The 14,468-nt window shown below is 48.7% G+C and overlaps 2 protein-coding genes across 12 annotated transcripts in view; both read right to left on the bottom strand.

Annotated features, from left to right (window-relative positions):
• Window positions 1-2,852: 2,852 nt before the first annotated feature.
• AAR2 (AAR2 splicing factor) lies at window positions 2,853-8,312 on the bottom strand. Its single transcript, XM_030503374.1, has 3 exons — window positions 7,438-8,312; window positions 5,765-5,994; window positions 2,853-4,080 (listed from the first exon to the last, which is right to left on the bottom strand). Exons 1-3 carry the CDS (start codon window positions 8,189-8,191, stop codon window positions 3,913-3,915), a joined length of 1,152 nt encoding a protein of 383 aa, XP_030359234.1. The 5' UTR covers window positions 8,192-8,312; the 3' UTR covers window positions 2,853-3,912.
• A 406-nt stretch (window positions 8,313-8,718) lies between these two features.
• The window catches only part of EPB41L1 (erythrocyte membrane protein band 4.1 like 1), a 58,498-nt gene continuing 52,748 nt past the window's right edge, over window positions 8,719-14,468 (bottom strand). For all 11 annotated transcript variants that reach the window (XM_030502995.2, XM_030502986.1, XM_030502989.1 and 8 more), the window contains 3 exons: window positions 13,819-13,899; window positions 13,028-13,144; window positions 8,719-11,813 (listed from right to left, as the gene is read on the bottom strand). In XM_030502995.2, coding sequence (XP_030358855.1) covers window positions 11,805-11,813; window positions 13,028-13,144; window positions 13,819-13,899 — 207 coding nt within the window. In that variant the 3' untranslated portion in view covers window positions 8,719-11,804. The remainder of the gene's footprint in view (window positions 11,814-13,027; window positions 13,145-13,818; window positions 13,900-14,468) is intronic.

Here is a 14,468-nt window from a genome sequence, read left to right as displayed (position 1 = left end):
GCATTCGACAATGAACAGCAGTATCAGAGGCCGATGATTTCCTTTTTCAGGGAAAGGAATGAAGATGTTCCATTTCATCTTTTTCCATATTCCAGGAGCTCGGTGCCAGCCGCTCCATCTGCAGCAGCTGGCACAGTCTATGTCCAGCTGTCAAAGCAGCAGCAGAAATAAACATTGCTCCAAACAAAAATGGTGTACCCCTAAGAGACCCTGAAAAATCACTCCTGGTAGTTCTTAGACACACAAATGCCAAATGGAGATCTATCATTTGTTATTTCTGGATTAGAAAAATCAGGGTATGATACTAACAAACAGTAGAAAAGCTTAATGAAAATAGAAAAAGAACTGAAAGAAGATGCACACAGAAAGGCTGGGGTTACCACAAGCAAATAACCAAAAATTCAACTTACCATTAAGCAGTAGAAGCACCAAGGAAGAGCTGCTAGTTCAGTAATTAACCCTGAGGTCACTTCAGATTTAAAACCACAGCACTATCAAGCTACAGAAAGTCACTGATTGCTTTCCACAGCTTCCCCACCTGCTCCCTTTCATCCTTAGTTTGCATTTAAAGGACAAGAGCAGTGGGACAAGTGAACACCACCTCTACATCTCTGGGTAACATCTAACATTAGATGACCTTGGTGGTGTTCAAGGTCTGCAAGCACTGATGTCACAGGAGTTAAAGCATCGCTGAGACAGCTGCCACACAAAACTCATTTGAGCTGCAAAGCTACACTGTGGATGTTCATCAGTGATGTGATGAAGTCACCAGCAGCAATCCACCTGAAAGAAGACAGAAGTGGTCTGTCTGCTTGTTTGGCAGCTGAGAGGAGGTGATGGAAATCACATACAAAGCTACATGAATTGGCAGAGCAAGATGTGCCATTTCTCTTTCCAATAAAAAAAGGTTGTATCCCAATACAGGGATAGGAAGGCAGCTTCCTACGGCCTCAGGTGGCACATTCCACATCTATGAACTCGCAGGGTCAACAAAACAAGAAACAACTCTCTTTGGTGTGATGCAGGACAACAAAGGGACCCCACAGAGGATAAAGATCAGCCTCAAACCTCTGTTTTGGCTAACGTTACTGAGCCTATGTGGGAAGTGAAAAGATGGAGTAGCAGCTCTCGGGGTTGAACATACTTACCTAGGCTTTGCATTGTAAATGTAGTGTTCAGTGCATCTCTGGGGCTGTCCAGTGGTCAGGTCATGCCACTGCTCATTCACACATGATTAACCTCACCCAGGGCTAAGCAGGGCCCATGCTCCAACACAGTTTGCAGTGAAAGCACATGTCACAGGACAGGAATGATGCCAGTTTGCCTCACTTGCACAACTCTGGCAGCTGGACAACACTCCACATAAGCAGGAGGCCAATGTACCTCATGCTTCAGTGCCACTTCACAACACACCAAAAGCTGCTTGTCCTGACCCGAATTCATTGCTGAATCAGTGTTGCAAACACATCACATATTACACTTCATTAGCTTGCAGTAATGTGGATTTACACACACACAGAGTCTCTTTTGCTTTCAAATCACTGTATTCATCTTAGCTGGAAGAAGGGGCAGTGTCATCATAACCATAGCTGGCCTGAGGCTATGTAAGGGCAAGAAAACATTCCTTCTATTACATGTTACCACTTTCCTTTTATACCCTCCTTCCTGATGACTTCAACAGGAATAATGGCACTCTTCTTCCTCCCAAATTTATACCCTCCCTTGCAAACATCCAACACAGATTGTTTCACATGTGCCAGCTTCCCTTTTCCCTCAAAGTGTGCAATTGAGTCATATAACGGAGTTGAATTCTGAACACCTCAACCAGTGTTTAGCTGAAAGTTCACTGCTTGTTTCTTATCTAACCAAGGGACTGTGCCCCCAAAGGCACCTATTTTGTGGGTTTAATAAGAGGTACTACTTCTCCCTATTAAAAACTTGCAAAAAGGAAAAAAGCACAAGGGAAGTACAATTATATTCTCTCAGTTGCTAAAAGTGTAGTTCATTATGGGAACCCAACTATTATATGCTTTGGAAGTTAGTTTTCAGTTACTGTTTTTGAGATTTAACAAAGACACTCTCAAATTAACCTTTCCATCAAACAAGTGCCAGGACAGCCTGCAAAGCACTTGTACTGCCTGGTCTGCAACCACGGAACGCTGCTCCTCTCTCCCTTCCAGCCAGACAGGTCCCAGGCTCCATGTGCCTTCACTGCTTGCTACTTACATCAGCAACTGGTGTTCTGCTTCAAAGCAACAGAACCAGTCATCAGACTGGTGCAAAGGGCTTTCCTCAAAACTGGGACCATCCATTACAAATGATTTGCCCAGTTGGCAACTGGAAAGACAGCACTGCCTGTGGATACAAAGCAAGAGGCAGAAGACATGAGGAGAGCACAGTCAAACTACCATACAAAAGTTCTCAGGGGTGGTACAGACAAGAAAACACATGGGAATAAAGATTTAAAAGCACAACCCTTGCCAAATCAGAGTAACCTCCCCCAAGGGCCTGTGGTCGATATGGAGACCATTTAAAACGGGCAAACCAAGACACCAGAGTAATGGAGCGCAGAGAAAAAGGGAAGAGAGGGAAGAAACAGCATGGAGCAGTGCGGGAGGCTCCTGACAGCTGACTCCTGTGGTAAAATCCCAATTATTTGGGAACACCTCATCACATACCTTCTTCCCAGAACACACCATGCTTTCTGCCATGCCATGTGCTGTTCTATGAGCTGTTCTTGGATGTCACACTTACCATTGTGATACTACTTCTGGGGACACTGGACATCCCGACGAGAAAGAGAGGGCAGTGTCACTGTACCACAAGCTTTGGCTAAATAATAAAACAACCCATTTGAACAGGTATTTCCTGTTGGAAAGGGTCTCTTGAGATTTATTTTGAACTATAAAAGGCTAACAAACAGTGTTATGTTGTTAGATATGCATACAGACAAATTCCGAGGCAGTCTAACAGCCGAGGAAGTAACAAGTGAGTGGTAGGACTATCCCTCTGCAGCTCTGAATAAGCACCACAAGTTTTCTTACATCCTCCCTGGGGGGAGCAAGAAGAGACCATCACCAATGAAAATACATAAGATTTCCAATTATAACAAAACAGAGGATCCAGTTCATGTGGAAGTCTGACCTTCTACCTCATGCTGGCTCTTCAAGACCTGGGTGACTACAGTCCAATAACTCTATTTATTGTTACCAAACTGTTAATTTTCTTTTACATCAGGCTAAACAGTGCCGGCAGTAAATACAAAATGCTTTACAGAATGGGAGGAATAAGATACCTCAGTATTCGGGGTATGTAATGGGAAGCATTTTATTGTGGTTTTGAGTCCTCCTCCGCAAGGACTCAAATCAATTTATTGATCATTGCAATAAATCACAGTAAAAACCATCAGCATCCAACACAGTTTTAAAACTGTTGTGGCTACATCCCTGTAATCCCTGCCTAGGAAGAACAGAATTTCTTAGTTCACAGCCTGGGTTGGGGCTGTCAAAAGCTGCTATGACCAGTCATGTGGGTTTCCACTCCTTGCTCAGGAGGCATTAAATCGGAGCAACAAAGGCTTCAAGTGACAACCACAGATGCTCTCTAAACAGGGTGCTCCCTCCAGCCCAGAAGGACAGGGGATCTAGGGGTCAGCTAAGTACAGAATGAGATGGTATAAAGAGCTAGGGATAAAACCCAAGGTGTCCAAAGCAGCCATATGATGATACTCAAACTCCTCCAATAATTCTGTCTCCTGGCAAAGTTAAGAATCGTTCTGGGTTTTCCATATCTGCTTCTACAGCAGAAAGAGGCGTCAGCTTCAGGAACAGACTTCAGGAAGCTGGCGAGGCTGGAGAAAACATGGAGAGGAGTTATTTTAAGAAGCTGTTCATTCGTAAGCAAGTGTTTTTCTTAGTCCACCTGCACGCCCTCAGGAAGTTCTACCACGACAGGAGCGCAGTCATCAGGCTCTGCCTCAAAGTCCCATTTAAATTTCTTTGTTAGGTGAGCCTTGAATTTTTCAGCCTTTTTCCTTAGGGTCCCATCAACAGCAGCGCTGCACGTGGAGGAAAAGAACACCTAAAAGAACAGAGCAGAGGTCAGTAAGAACTCAGCCATAGCACAAGCTGTGCATCTCTTTCCCACAAAGACATTATCAACAAGATGCATCAGGAAAAGTTTTAGGTTAGGCCACTGGTAGGGGATCTCCCACCCTAGGAACCACTCCAGCTTTGGGGCTACCTAAACAAAGCTCACACTTCGCCTCTCATCCCAGAGCCAAGACAGACATCCTGCCTTCACTCCACTGAGCCAGCATTAGGAATAGTTGCATTAAGGTAATAACTTTGTTTGAAGCAGGGGTATATTTGCAATTAAATATGTACTAAGGAATTATGAAATATGCTTAAGTGTGAGCAAAGGAAAAATTCTGAGCAGAAAAAAAGCAGCAAAAAAGAGAGAAAAAAAGAGGACTATCAGTTTCTATGGGCGCTGTCTGGGAAAAGTCCAGTCATACCCAGCACAGCCACTCCCTTGCGCACAGGGCACTGAAATGTGGACATACCTCTAAAGGTGGCTCCTCTCCATCATCCAAACACACACAAATCTATTAACTTTTCAAAGTCACAGCTTCTGTGAGCACTTTGAGAGTTAAAGCACCTGTGTATGTTTAAACAGGGCATTTAGCCTCAGAGCCCATCTCTCACCAGCCTGCCCCTGCTCCTCTTCTGAACCAGAATTCATTTCCATAGGAAGAAACTTTTATTTCAAAGCCAAAAAAATCATTGCACAATGGAAGTGAAGGGAAAACCCTCTGGGGGAAAAAGAAGGCTTTTATATGGGAGAGACTTACTGACAGCTGAATAAAACACTGACAAGAGCAGCGAAGTTCGTTGCATTGTTTATGATCATTTGCCTTTTCCTTGTTCATTCTACCATGAAACTGCCTCTTTAGAGCAGAACTGTGTCACACAGCAAGGCTGTTATTAAAAAACCCCTAACTAAAATATTATACTTCCCACTTCTCCTACGTAATTGCACATTAAATTAGTTATTTCACTTTTTTTTCCCCCCTTTAAATATTGTTAGGGCTGCATACTCAGCGGAGGTTATACTGTACTCTTCTTGCCTTGGATCAAACTCCAAAAATAAAGTTGCTGTATTCAAAGCTGAGCAAAAGCTAACACAGATAAACTCCCCACGCACTGAGGGTAACAGGAATGGAAAAGCTTCTTAAACCCTATCAATGCCCTAAGCTCAATAAGGTTTCACTGCAACTTCTCTGCATACTAAGCAGACCATCCAAGCTGACCAGAAATCAGCATTATCAGTCTGTAATGGCAAAGTTTCGGTTCTTGTTTTACAGAATGAATGGCATTTGAGAAAAAAAATAAACAAACAGGCACTATTTGCAAGGAAAACATAAAAAAGACACAGTCCCCAGTCTCTGCTGTGGCCATCTTCATAAGCTGTTCCTCTCGTTGCCTCACTTTGCTGGCTTCTCTGCATGCAGACTAACTCAATTTTATACTGCATTAGCCTCTCCTAGGCACAGCTTGAGCAGATCAAACTCTGAGATGACAAGTAAATGGCATTTCTTTGGAAATAACATAAGGAAAATGTAAAAGCAAACATGTGTGCGCTCAGACAGGCTCATTAGCTCCCACGCAGCTCAACAGTAGCTTAATTCCTCTTGTAACTTCTCTGATGTCCTGTGTGCCCTCTCCTCCCACTCCCATCTTTCAAGTGGCAGCAGCAAACATACCTGTAAGGTGCTGGTTAAAAAGTTGTCATGGGAGACAATGTCCACAAAAAAATCTGCTGGGATTTCACTGAGCTGGTGATACAGCACCGAAATTAGATTGATGTAAAGGTCTTGATACTTCCTTATGGCATCTTCAGATCGGCACAGGATGTTTAAGAGTCTTTTCCAGTGCTCGAATGCATCGTATACGTTCCCAATCAGGAAGCAGATGAAAGCAAACTGCAACTCAGCTGTGCATATTAAGCAAAGGAAAACAAACAAAAGACACCTAAGAGTGAAAATACGACCAAGATATGTGTCCTCTCAAAATCGCTATAAATGATGGCATAAAACTCTGGGTTTGCCTTTCACACATGTATTCTGCCCTTCCAGTGATTCTGCTAATAGCAATCAATGCTCCAAACATAGACTATTCCCTAACTCTCTGCTCCTCAGCTGGAGAAAAAGCAAAGCATAATTGGGCAGGTTCACCTGTAACCGTAATTATCGCCTCCTGAGACTGACTTCACAGGCAGAATAAACAGCAAACTAAGAACTTCCACTGTCATCTGTGCTCTCAAAATGACATCCAAATAAGAAGTCAGACGTTGCTGCGGCTCTGCAAGCACTGAGTTTGCCTGTGGCCAGGCTTCCAGACCCACACAGGAGTGAAAATGCTACTGCCCTTGATCGCAAGGGCTGTGGGAACACTGGGGGAGGCGAGCAGTACAGTAACAGCTGTTTTTTCCTTGTTGAATTAAGAGCCAGGGTTCAGCTCATTGGATACCTTAGCATCAGCTATTTTGCCAGAATGATGGCATCACCATTTCCTAAGGTAATTCATCCTTTGTATATCCTAGAGTTATCTCTGATAATTTTGATAAAGAATAAATCGTATATCGTTAATACAGAAAAAACTGGAGGAAGAGAAAAACAAAGGGTTATTGCAAACCTCAGCAGAACCAAGGCTCCAGCTTGGCTGTGTTCCCAAGCCCCCCCTTCATCCTGCCACAAAACAAAATCCCACTCCAGGACCTCCACAGATTGATATTTGATATTTATTCAAGTTGACAAAAAAGCCTAGCAAGTAATGGAGACCCTGCGACCGGGAGAGAGCTGCAGCCCTCGCTGGGGACATCCCCCTGCAGCAGGGCTGGCAAAGCCCTACCGCTGCCACAGAGAGTCGCCAGCAGCACAGAGCAGAGCTGCCACCGCTCCAGCCAGGCGGCGACCGGGCACTGCTGGGAGGCAGGTACCACCCGGCACCAGCCCGAAACGGGAACAAGGACCTGAAAACGGCGACGTTCGGCCCCATTCAATGCTCCCGGGACACCGTGAGCTCTGTCCTCAAGAGGTTCACTTAACTGGTACCAGGCAACAGACCCCCTTCACATAAGATGTGGTTGCTGTTTTTGACTTAATTCGAGACAATCTGGGCTCCCAGCACAGTGCCCAGGAGTGAGAGAGGCAGCTCCGGACAGGGAGCACCACGTCCTCACACCAGCACAACGGGAACCAGCCCTAGAGCTGCTAAAAACTCCACAAACTACAATTGAGAAGGACACCTCAGGGCACCAGGGAACGGGGCCCACAGCGCGGGAGCAGGTTTCATCCTGGGGCCCTGGTTTTACAGAGAAATTACTTTATTCTCCTTAAGCACCTGAGGGCTCTACCGGGCGACCCGCGGCACTCACCGAGCAGATCCCGAGGCTGGCTGGCGTACCGCTGGCCGATCACCTTCTCCAGCGCGTAGCTGAGGTCCATGCTGTGCCTGGTGATCTCCTCCGGCGTAGCACCATCGGGGTACATCTGCTTCGGCAGCTCCGTGAACCTGATCTCGGTGCCTGCTTTCGGTTTCATCTGGGGCAGCCGCGCCAAGCCTTCGGCGTAGCTCCGGCACTCGGCATCGACGGGCGGCAGGCGCTGCTCGGCCCGGTCCCTGGAGAGCCTCCCGGCCGCGACCGGCAGCACCTCGGAGAAAGCGCAGATCCGCCCGCTCTCCGGCTGCAGCTTCTTCATCGCCGCTTCGCTGATGAAGCTGGTGAGGGAGACCCACTTCTTGAGGGTCTCGTAGGGGTATGGCCCGAGGAACGGGTCCAGCTCCCGCAGGTTCTCCCTGAAAGCCGCGGCCTCCTCCGCGCCCAGCGGCGCCAGCTCCACGGCCTCGCTGCTGGGGTCCCACCGCAGCACCCGCAGGTCCCGCCGCTGCAGGCTCAGGAAGAAGCCGGTGCGCGGGCCCGTCTCCCGGCCGCCCGCCCGCCCCGCGCTGCAGTGCAGGAAGTGGACGCCCGGCGGGATCATCTTGACGCCGCGGAACTTGGGGCCCACGGTCCAGGTGCTGTAGTCGATGCCGAACTCGGTGCCCTCGGGCACACCCAGCATCACGACTGCGGCGCCCTCGAAGAAGAGCTGCCGGGCCAGGTCGGGCTCCAGCCGCGGGCCCGCCATGGCCCGGACGGGAGAAGCCACCACCAGCACAACCGATACCTCCGAGCCCCGCCGGTCCTCCCTTAAAAGCGTTCCGGGCACAGCCGTGCCGGGCGCGGCGGTTCCGGCCGTCCCCAGCACCCGCGATGGGCGCTCCGCCCCTGGCCCTTCGCTGCCCGCCCCCCCCCGGCTCCCCAAGACCCCAAAGGCGGCAGCTAGCTGTGCCCCTCTGCCCTCCCGAGCCCCTCCATGGCTGCCGGCTGCTCCACTGTGAGCCAGCAACCCCCATGGCTGGGCAGTGGGACAAGGGTCCTGCCGTGGGACAGGCAGATAAGAGCCCTGCCATGGACAGACACACGGAGACCCTCACAGAGACAGATACACAGACCCCGCAACAGGACAGACGCCCTCACAGCACCACGTCCTCCCTCCCAGGATGACAGAGAGAACTAGGCAGAGCGGAGTGCAGCATTTCCATGGGCAGACCATGGTTGCAAGATTCCCCCTTCTCCATCCTCTTGTAGGAAAGAGTGCACTGAGGCCCCAAGCTGATTTAGCATCAAACACATTTATTTCACTTTTATTGAATACAAGAACAGTGAGCACACACGCATACACCACCAAGCACTGAAAAGGAGTATGACCAAAGGGGGGAGAGGGAGAACAAGGGAAAAGGAGAGTTAGTGAAGGAACAACAGAGCGTTGCAGTTGGTTGGTAAGGTGCTTCTCAAATAAAAATAAATATTATTACTGTTACTGTTATTATTACTCATGCAATCGCAGGCCAGGTTTGGAATGAATCTGTGGGATCAGGTAAAAACAGGCACTCGTGTCTCCCACCCCTTTCAACAGAAAGGTCCCGGGAAGAAAGCAAGCAGTGACCAGCTATCTGAAACAGAGCAAGGTGATGGGCAGGCTGGGGGAGCGGAGCCCACGGGGGCCTCAGGTGGTGCTGAGCAGCAGAAACCCCACACCTTGCCCAGTGAACAAGCTGGGAGCTTTTTCCTATCCTTTTTCCTTGGGGTTTGTTTTTCTCCTTTTTTATAGTTTTTAAACACTGTCACCCACTGAACACACTGCGGAAGCCAGGGACTGGATCTGCTCACTCCAAACATAACTCACTTCAGTCCAAGTGCACATCAAATCTAACTCTGTAAGGCCACTCATTTTAACAGTAACCTTCAATTTTATAGCTACACGATGTCAAAAGCAAGTATCTAGCTTCACAGTAGCCTCTAGTTGGGTCGTAAAGGTGTCAAAGCTAGGTGGGGTCCTCAAGAGTATGGAACACACAGTGTGCTGAACACCAGCACTGTTGTGCAGACCACAAGTCCTCCACCTCCCTGCCTCTCTCCGAAAGTGCCACTGCTGATTACAACTGGTTTGGGTGTATTGGGAAAAGAAAAGAGAAAAGCAGCCTCTTCACAACTGCTTTCACTCTTTTGGTTGGGGGTCTGGTCTCTAAAGGTAACTAAAGGCGCTTAGATGGAAGCTGGGGAGACCCTCACAACCTGGCAGCACTGGCACCAGCCAGCGGCTCTGTTCACTTCCCAAGCAGCCTGTGCTCATGCCTTTCATGCCTGCAGGAGAAACCTCTCTGCCAGAAGGAGAACAGGCTTTACAGGGACATGGTGGTGAACAGCGGCTGCCAGGGAGCAGGCTCTCTCCTAGGACAGCACAGGCAATGAGCAGGGGCTGCCCACATCCTCGTGGCTCAGGCTCTCCTGTCCACTGTTATCCTCTGAGCCACTGCAGGACCTGGCAAAACACACCTATTTCTGGGCACAGTCTGTGTGAGGGGTGGGAGACTAAAGGCAAAATGGTGCAGAGTCATGGGCCCTTCTGTTTCCACAGGAGCTAGAGACGATTCCGAGAAGGAAACCCGTTTATTTCCTTTACTTTCTCATTTTGGTTCCAAGCCTACCCTAACTGCCTGGTTCACAGTGTACGAGGCCCTGGGCTTGGCCCATGATCCCCTTCCAAAGGCAGCTGTAGAGGAAGCATGTGGCCAAAGGCCGAAGCTGGGATGAGTTGGGGGAAGGCATCTCCACTGACATCTCCTCCATACACGCCTTCTTACGCAGGGGGACGGGGATCTCTTGTCCAGCCTGGGATGCTGGGGACACTCTGAGAGGATGGAGACAGCTCAGTCTTTCCACTGCTCCTCCCTAGGCAGGTCTGGGAAGGACTTCCACCACCCTGCCACCACTGTCGCCAGCCGCAGCGCCTCAGGCAGCCCTTGCCATCACACCCTGGGCAGCAGGGGAGGCAAAGCAGAAATACCCCCTCTGCCTTCAACCCTACTACAAAGCTCAAGTAGCTTCATTCCTGGGAGCCAGAAACAAAGCAAAACCACCCCAACCAGCGGCATGGCTCAGCGGGCTGGAGGGGAGCGATGAATGCAGTCCTGCGGCTGCCACCTTGCTCCCAGCTGATTCCCGTGGCTCTGGGTGAGAGCCAGGGAGACGATCCTGCCTACAGCTGCTGGAGCCACAGCCTCCACCTCCTTCCCTGCCCATCCAAGTCACTACTGACCTTCCACATCCAACCACCATACACTGCAGATCAGCTGGCGGGACATCTCCCATCTCTCTCCCCTTTCCCCTGAAACAGCAGCGGCTGAAACCTTCCCCGTTCTCTTCTTGCAGGACTGGGAGTCCCACATGTGATCCAAGAGTCTCAAAATACACCAACCACGGTCCATCAAAGAGTTAATAATTTAAAAATGTCATCATATTTACCAGCACTGTTGAATTATTTCAGTATTGTTCCCTCCCTCCCCCCTCGTTATATATAATAATATACATAACTTAAATGCACATCCATATGAAACCCCTACAGCCTGCTTCTTTATAAATGAGAAACCATATACATATCATTTGTTTGGTTTGAAATGAAACCCATTCTTAAATACCTTCAGAGAACAAGAGGTTGGACAAGTGCACAGAGGAGAAGATAAGGAAGGGAAGGGGAAGAGTTAACAGATGCCCAAAGGATGCAAAAGAACCAGCATGGAAAGAGAAGGGCAAAACGACACTTGTGAATCAGAAAATAACTCTAAGGTAATAAATTCAATGTTTTTCTCTCTTCTTTCCAGAGGTGGGGAATGGTTTTGCTTCTGCTTGTGGTTTTGTTATTTTTTTTATTTCAAGTTTGCTTATTTGTTGCTTTGTTGCAAAGCAGTTTTCCTTTCCATTCAGTGTGCAACAAATGAACTCATGATTGTGTATCCTTTAATGTAACATGCAAGATGGTGGCTTATTGTTAACAATATTATTGTTATTATTATGATTTAATTTTTTTTTTAATTCTTATTTTATCACCAATCCAGTAAATTCTTCAATTTATCTGCAGAGGGTTGGCTTTGTTTGTTGGTGGTGTTTGCTATTATTTCCAGCATATAGCAGCAGTGCAAGGATGCATTTTGTTTCCTGGTTTTATATATATATATATGTATGTATGTATATATATATATATATAATATATTTGCTATTCCTTTGTTAAAAATTTTTGTCTCTTGCCATGAACATTGCAGCCAGGATGTCTACGTCTTGCTGACAAATCCAGCATGAAGGCTCCTTCTCCGCTGTTCTCCAGGTTTGAACACAGATGCTGACTTCCATGAACATGTTGGTCAAGATTCCTGTACAAGGCAGATGGAAATGACCACTCATGGGGTGCTCATTTCTTCAGCTGTAAAAGGGCTCCTTTTTGTATGAGGACACTGGAGAGAGTAAATTTGCAAACACTTGGGGCCACACTTTGCACTTCATTACCAGGACCTCTGGAAATTAGGAGGAACTCTTAATTCACTGGGCTGGTGTTGGTGTAGATGTTGGTGTGTTGGGGTGAGTCACTGCTCCCTTACTTTAAGCCATTCAATTAAAATTGGGCATCTCCCTAAGTGATGCAGAAGTGTCTGGGCTTGTTTGTACTATGGGATAGGAGGTAAGAGTAGGCAGATGCAAGAGCCTCTTCTGACCTTCCGAGCTGCAAGGGAGCTGGTCACTTTTCCAAGCTTAAAAGCTGCCAATGAAAATCTTCATGAGATAAACACAAAATCACAATTCCAAAGAGGCCTCTCAAAATGCACCTGCAGCCCGGCTGGTGACAGAGCTCCTCACACATGTTTCAGCACTGAAGCTGCCTTCAGAAGCTCCCCATCTCCTCTCCACCGTACTCCTCTGCCCTCAGCTGCCCTGACACAGAGCACTGTTGGGTTGTGCCACCACCAAAGAGCTGTGGCAACCTGGCTGATGGAGGAGCAACAGGGTCAGAGTAGGGGGTTAGGAGTGGGGCAGGACTCCTCAAGCTTTGCCCTGGAGAAAAATGTCTGGGGCTGTGATTGCTCTGGGGAGGTGCAAACCTTGTGTGCTGCTGCCTACACCTGCATGTGTATAAATAGACAGCCTGGGGATCTGAATGGGACTAAAGAAACCTTTCTTTTTGCAAACATAGGTCTGATACTTTGGACTGGCTTTTCAAGAACCTGTAGCCAAGTTTCTCAGCCCATCCACAAAACTGATGTCACCTCTTTCCCTCCCTGCCCCAAGGGGACAAGCAGGTCCTGTCTTCATTACATGCAAATGACTGTGGCCCCTCTGCTGAGCATGTCAGCAAGGTGACATCTGCAGAATTGCTTTTGGTGGCATGGCACCAGCTTTTTAACCACAACCAGGTGGCCATGCCCGGAACCACCATCACACTGGAACCGCTGGCTGAGAGCTACCACCCTTAGAGCCAAAAAGCAGCAACCCCTGCCAGCCCCTGCAGCTGGTGGAGACCAGAGGCATCTGCCCAGTTACATCCACCCCTTACACAGCAGGTCTAAGTCATACCTGGTACTTGTCCACCTACCTGAGGTTTCTTGTCCCTTTCCTCTGGAGAAGGTTCTGTTTCTCTGTATACCACAGCTTTGGTTACCAGCATGTCAGGATGCTGTAGTTTTGCTTCTTTGATTGCTAAAGCCAGTGCCTAGAAACCAGAAGGAAGTAATCGTTTATCATCCCTTCCCTGAAATCTGGTCCACTGCTCTCAGCCAGGCAGAACCAGCAGAGAGAAACCAGCTGGAGCTGAGGGGGATTCCAGGAGGACATTGATGGCAGAAGTTCAAAGCTGAACCCATAGTAGCCTGGCAGAAGAGACTAGAGTCCACTAGGAAAATGATCCTGCGGCCCTAGAGATTTGTGTTGATCTCTGTTATTTTATCATGAGCATTTGCCACTTTCTGTTCCTCTATCATGGAGGCAAATGCAAAATACCATCACTTTGAGTGAGTCTACCTGTAGTGAGACTGACGGAAAGAGAGGAAGGACCTGGGTCACTTGGGAGTATTTCAACAGAGAAAGGGCAACTGGAAATGTGTTTTAAACAAACATAAAGGTGTCCCATCACTGGGCTCTGTGCTGGAACCTTTACTGCTGCTTCACTACTGCAGCAGGCACTGACGGGAGCTGGGCTGGAACTTCACATGGGTGCCACTGCACCCCATGGGGACCTGCACTGCGGGACTCAGCTGGTAGGTTTGGAGCCTCAGGGGTCAGTTTTTGGAGAGAAGGAGTAAATGGGTACAAGGCAGAACCAGAAGCATGTGGTGCTGCAGCTGCGGGCAGCCAGAGCTGGGCAAAGCCAGGGTGTCCTGCTCCTACCTGGTCCTGGTCCACGTCTTCATCTCCTGTGATAATGATGCGCTTCTCTATTCGGGTCTCAGAAAACCCTCCTTTCACAGTCTGCACAACAAGAAGGAAAGCACTCACCCACAGCTGTCCTCACAGAGCTCCTGCTTACATTCGTGTGTGATTCATTGAGGAATGAAATGGCCATGGGTGAGGTCCTTTGATGCAGCCTCATCTCCTCCATTTCGTACCATACTCCCCCTTGCCTGCGCCACTTCAGCTCTAATAAACCCAATACACCACACACTAACACACCTCTCATAGCTGACACAAGGTGACATACTCCAGCACTGGTGCTGTGGGTTTCTTGGGCCGGGGACCTGGGGTCTGGCTCTAGGTACATCTGGAAACATCCACCCCAGTTGCATGGGCAGGGACCCGCACACACGCTGCTGGCAGCCAACTCAGAGTCCCTTCCACTCCCTGCCCTCCCACCTACCAGCAGATAGAGGTGGGCACAGCGTGTGTTCACAGGGTGGTACATGGGTGATGAACACCCAATACCTGGCTGTCCTTGCCCGCAGTCCCCCATGGTCATGCCTGGCCGGCTGGGGCATGGGGCACTCAGAGCAGGTATTGGGGTGCTGTGCTGGCTCGCCATCCCCCATGGGACAGCATAGCCT

The sequence above is a fragment of the Strigops habroptila genome, chromosome 13 (assembly GCF_004027225.2).
Source record: "Strigops habroptila isolate Jane chromosome 13, bStrHab1.2.pri, whole genome shotgun sequence".
Taxonomy (NCBI): Eukaryota; Metazoa; Chordata; class Aves; order Psittaciformes; family Psittacidae; genus Strigops; species Strigops habroptila.
This window is presented reverse-complemented; position numbering and strand designations above follow the sequence as displayed.

What these genes read in the sequence shown, in the direction of transcription:
- AAR2 (XM_030503374.1), bottom strand. Translation starts at nt 8,191, where the DNA reads ATGGCGGGCCCGCGGCTGGAGCCCGACCTGGCCCGGCAGCTCTTCTTC. An exon ending in CCAGCCTCGGGATCTGCTCG is followed by an intron (nt 5,995 to 7,437) that starts GTGAGTGCCGCG and finishes TAATATGCACAG; the next exon opens with CTGAGTTGCAGTTTGCTTTC. An exon ending in TTTTAACCAGCACCTTACAG is followed by an intron (nt 4,081 to 5,764) that starts GTATGTTTGCTG and finishes CTGTTCTTTTAG; the next exon opens with GTGTTCTTTTCCTCCACGTG.